General features: G+C 51.8%; 1 protein-coding gene across 1 annotated transcript; it reads right to left on the bottom strand.

The window, feature by feature from the left end:
• Positions 1–3,122: 3,122 nt before the first annotated feature.
• Positions 3,123–5,157, bottom strand: LOC144169660 (uncharacterized). Its single transcript, XM_077698932.1, has 2 exons — positions 4,687–5,157; positions 3,123–3,559 (listed from the first exon to the last, which is right to left on the bottom strand). The coding sequence occupies exons 1-2, from the start codon at positions 4,998–5,000 to the stop codon at positions 3,457–3,459; spliced, it is 417 nt and encodes a 138-aa protein (XP_077555058.1). The 5' UTR covers positions 5,001–5,157; the 3' UTR covers positions 3,123–3,456.
• Between the last annotated feature and the right edge of the window lie 232 nt (positions 5,158–5,389).

Below are 5,389 nucleotides of genomic sequence, written 5' to 3'. Positions count from 1 at the left end.
ATTAGAGTGATGTCCGAATATTTCCATTGTTCAGGTAAGGTGCCTTCATCCCATGGCGGTTGTACAGGTCGATGAGTGCATGCAGGGAGTCTTCGTCCAGGTTTCGGAGAATGCAATATGTGATCTGATCTTTGCCTGGTGTAGTATTGCGTTTGAAGCGGGCAAGTACAGCGTGGAGCTCGGCGAGGATAAAAGGTGCGTCCAACTCATCATTTGCCTGGCCGGTGTAATGTGTTTCCGGGTAGGTCGGATAAGAAGCTGGGTCTCCAAAAAGGTGCAGTTGGATAGACCTCAGGAGGTTTTGAGAAGAGAGCGAGCTGTTCCGAATCAACTGGTGTAATTTATGGCTTGTTTGTCGCCGGGTAGTGGTGTCGTTGAGGAGGGACCGAAGCAGATGCCAGGTTTTCTTCGTGTGCAGAGTGCTTTGGAGCTTGTCGCAAACAGAGTGCCAATTCTGTCGTTGAAGATCAGCAGCGTAGGTCTGTGCTAGCTGTGTGAGAAGGGCTATGTGTTTCTTTTTTCAAGGAATGATATTGTTTCTGGCGGTTCCCAACGTTTTATTAGGCTTCGTCGAGCTTCCCAAATGTGCATAAGGTGGGGGTCCGCGGCTGGTGTACTGTCAGTGAGCGCGATTTCTTGGGTGTGCTTCTTGGCCCGCTTTTCAAGCTCCAGAGTCCATTCGTCAAGACTTTGATGTATGGGTGGGATAGGAGTGACGTCATCTCGAAACGCGGACCAATTGGTTAGGCGGACAGTGCCCTTCCAAGTAGTCTTCTTCGAGGTCGGAGTTCGGATGGAGATGATGTGATGGTCGCTGCCGAGAGTTTCATCCAAGCATGACCACGTGATATTTTGAATGTGTTTTGTAAATGTTAAATCGGGTGTGCTGTCACGCGTGACACTGTTACCGGTCAGGGTGACGACTAGATAATTTTTCAGGACTAACTGATGATTTTGGGTGGCGCGTAACAGAGCCGTACCTTTATTCGAAGCGCGTATATATCCCCAAGCCGTATGCGGGGCATTCAAATCACTATGGAGGAGCAGCGGGTTGTCATTGGCTTTGAGTGTAGCTTCATGCAAGAGCGCCTCGATGGTGTGAAGACTACTGGTGTGTGTGTGTGTGTGGGGGGGGGGGGGCTGTAGATATTTAGTACATACATGCTGGGTTGCGATGGGCGGTTGGAGGTGACTTCACCAAAGGTATTAGGAATGGTCTGGCTGAGCTTGTGTGCTTGGGCTGGGTGGGAATTCAGTACAAGGATGGCTGTGCGGTTTTGCGGGTCCTGGGTGAAGGCGCTGTATTGTGGCAAGTGAGGGGTAGGAGTATTTGTTTCTTGGAGAGCAATGATATCTGGCGGGTCCTGTTGGGTAAGGAAGGCTAGCTGGTGTCGCTTGCTACTGAGTGATCGACAATTCCATTGGTATACGAATAGGAAGGTCTCTAGTGCGCTAGTCATGATAGGGGTGATGCTTGAGTTTCTTGGTCGGGTGGGAGGACGCCAGGGTGTCATGTATGCCCTGGATACCCTGTTCTAACTTGTTCTGTCGGTCAGTGAGCGCCTGAATGCCAGAGCATGAGGGGGCCAGACTCTCTCCTTAGGCGTCGATGAGTTGCTTTAAGACGTCGACTAGCTTGCTGTCGATGGTGGCGTTTATCTGGTCGGATGTGGGCACGAGTGGTGCGACAGGTGTGGGGAGAGGGGACGCAACGAGGACCTCAAGCTTCTTGGTGATAGTGTCCAGTTGTTTTTGAAAACGTTGTTGTTGTTCTTTGAGTTCTTTTAGCACTGATTCGTAAGGAGGGGGGACTGGCGTGATGTTTTCCGGGATGCCATGAATAACGCCTTTGGAGGTACTGGGTGGTGGCTTCATGTAGGCGGAAACAGCGTAGTCGGTTCCCCGAAGGGTTATAGTGGTTAGTTTAGATATTCGATCGGCCAGGTAAGGATCCGGAGTGCCGGCGACAATGAGGTTGGGCCCCGGCTGGGCTTGGAGCGTGAATTCCTTGCGGAATTGCAGGTCTGACATCTGACTGGCGGTTGCCAGGCTGCGAGCCAATTCTGAGGTGGGCCAGTCACTGACTCGGATACCACCATGGGGTCGGAAAAACGTGAAGTGATAGGTTTGGCGGAACCGCGGAGAGGGTATTAGGCGGGCAGATGCAGGGCGCTTGGTGGCATTAGAAGGACGTACCTCGTTGTGAGTCAAGGATAGCCGCTGCCGCGATTTGATGACTTGTATCCACGGGTTTCGGGGTGGCACGGTACGACCACTAAGGGGGTCGAAATCCATTGCTGTGGCCTGGTTGTTCGCAGGGCTGGAGGCTTCCTGGTCGGTTGGTTGTAGTGGTGCGATTACGCCAGGAGTAAGCGCTGTAGCCATTTTCGGAGAAACAGTCGTCGGCGGTTGGGGGAGACGTGGCCAAAGGCACGCAGAAGAGCGTGCTCTCCGACAACGGGGCGGCGGGGAGGCAGCCGCTCGCGCTAGGCCTGGAAAGTAAGCCCAGTTGTGGCGCCGGCGTGGCCGAACTGGAGGGGTGGCTTGCTGGTGCTCCCGTCGGTTGGAGATGGGCTCACAGGGTGCCAATCGGGTCCGGATGCCTTCCGACGACCAGAAGAGGTGCCGGTTAGGTCTGGATCATCGATAGGTCGCAGGCAGGGCGTTGGGAACGGGAGTCGACACAAGGCTCGAGTGCCTGTGTCGGCCCCCTGGCGGCGATCCACCTGCTGAAAGGGAGCTTTTATTTCAATCCCTCCACATAAGAAAAAATTTGTAACGGTTATTGTTAACTGCACTCGAAACATTGCCGATACATACAGCAGGCGTACCCCATGCAACAGGCTTTTGGTACGCAATACTTCATTTGAAGATATAGCGAACGTCACTCACCACAACATAAAAATGCCTGAAAGGCAAGCCCCACAACACCTAAAAACCAAGGTTTAAGGTAAGGAACTGAGTCACTGGGCAGAACTGCATTACGTATTGCGTTACACCACGAGTTACATTGCATTACATTGCACTACATACGCTAAACGTCATTCCTTAGATTGCATTAAATCGAATCCTAATGGCCCGCATAGAATAATAAACACGCAACAATGTAACAATCGCACATATTTATTATCGCGCAAATCGTTCTACGCAACACTTGAACGACGGGCGGCCGTAGACTTCCAGCCGAACGTCAAATGTCCCGACGAAAATCTTGGCACTACTCCTCGCAGCTTCGCAGCCAACCTGCAGCCGCAGTCAACGGCCCCTGGGCACTTGCCGATACTGCCCAACAGCTTCAGCCGACCGCTCCCCACGTCTTCCAGGGGGCGTCGTGGAAACTTAGGCTTTCGGATGAGCCTGGGGGGCAATTAGTTCCCACGAGTGCTGCTCTTGCACGGTGATCACTCGAACCAGAGGGGGCAGCTGGTGTCCCGGAACCCGCGCATGGTGCTGCAGTCACTGCGAGAACCCCGTAGCCAAACTCCCCAGCCAGGAGCCCGACCTGAAGGCCCTGGGAGAAGTCGACCTGACCGGGGACGTGGCTGGCCGCGGCTGCATCCTGCACAGCATTCGTTCAAGACGGAGTTCAGAGAAGAGGCCTTTACGATACGAAACGCAAATGACGATGCCCTCCATGGGAACGGCACAAGCCCTAGAGAGGGATTGGCAAGGGCTAAGTAGGCTATAACATGTGCTTCACTTGGAACTCATAACTAAAAACAAGTTGACAAAAAGAAAACTTTTTTACATTCAATATGAATCCGCTTCGACAAATCGCTCCCCAACACTAGTATAAAAATACCCCAAAAATATAATAAAGAGGAAAGATATTGCACTATAAGACCCGGATTACCCAATAATTACGTAAGGATACTAGAGTCCCCAAGTTCAAGCTTGTGCTTCCTTAAGAATTATCTATAAAAATGAATGAAAAAATAAATAAGGAGCCATCAACTTACCTAATTACCTACACGGCAGTAACTTACTACACCCCCCATCGTCCTGCACGTTGAATCTGGTGAACAAGTACTAAATCATAAAAAAGAGAAAAATAAGACATCGCGTGAATCAAATCAACCAGACATTTTCGAATACTTATAAAGCGCCAAGCCAATCATAGCTGCGTGGTGTGTAGACAGGAGATAAATAGGAAATCACGTTGTAACGACCAACAAAAAAACGCGTCACAGAAGGCTACCGTGGGCGTAGACGTGCCAATGCCAACGAATCCTAATAGATGGGCAAACGCCTGACCCTTTATAGTCCTGAAACATCGACTTGATAAATCAAGCAAGAGAGAAAAGGCAACCACATCCAGAGCCGATAGATAAAGCCAACTATGCACCACGGTAACTCAGGAGCTATAGACGCTGAGCTATTTAGCACGATGCCGTCGGTTCGATTCCCAGCCTTCTCGCCCATTTTTTCTATAGAGGTGCAAAACAAAGTCCCACTGTCGAGACTGCGGCTCAAGTTAAAGGTCTCCAGACGATGTAAATTAACCCACAGTCCCGACTTGCCTTATAGCTAGGATCATAACTGAAAATCCCAACTGAGCTTGTACAAAGAAAAACCAAATAAGAACAAGAAGCCAATTGAACACAAGATTAAAGTTAAACCAGAACCAATTGTTGAACACTTGTAGCAAGTCGCAAAAGCTGGGAAGCCACGAAAAGAAGAGCTTACGAGTACGTGGGATACGTCATGTCGGTGATGCGCTGGGTGACGGCATGGCGAGACGAACGCCGACGAAGGGCCCACGGTGCCGCGCTGCCCAGTGGGTGCAGCAGACGTCGACGTGCGCGGTGGGCTTCGAGGCCAGACTGCTGGACGGACGCCTGCGGGGCCAAGGCAGGCCGCCAGCTCGGAAGGGCGTCTACCACGGCCAGGTAATCGCCAGGAGGCAGAGGAACCAGAAGCCTTCGGGCAGCTCGGGCCCCGAATTTCGTGCCAGCCGGGGGACTTTTCCATCCCAGTTGCGACGTCTGACGATGCTCCATGGTCGGGCTGTTCTTCTTGACTGCCCTTTCGATGTCTTGCTCCTCCGCTCGTCGCCCCTTTCCATTCCGTGGCGGAACACCATTGGTTCCCTTGAGCAATAAACGAAGCAAGTTCGGAAGCGCAGTTTCGAACGCGTCGCGTCCCCATTGGCGTGCCTGTAGCTGTACGTCAGAGGAACGCGTGGTGTGGGTGTGGCGCTGGAATCATCATTTGACTAAGGTCCCTACCTTACGTTTGACCTCGCGAGCTCTCAAGTTGGTTGGTTGGTTGGTTGGTTGGTTCCTTATGTTATGGCGCGTACCCACGCGGGGGATTGGCCAAGAAGCTGCCTGTAATAATTAGGCTGTGACCCGGTTTATTTTAGACAGAAAAAAAAAGAAGTACGAGA

Source organism: Haemaphysalis longicornis, unplaced genomic scaffold, assembly GCF_048455015.1.
Source record: "Haemaphysalis longicornis isolate Haplotype H1 unplaced genomic scaffold, Haemaphysalis longicornis Haplotype H1 scaffold_1, whole genome shotgun sequence".
Lineage (NCBI taxonomy): Eukaryota > Metazoa > Arthropoda > Arachnida > Ixodida > Ixodidae > Haemaphysalis > Haemaphysalis longicornis.
This window is presented reverse-complemented; position numbering and strand designations above follow the sequence as displayed.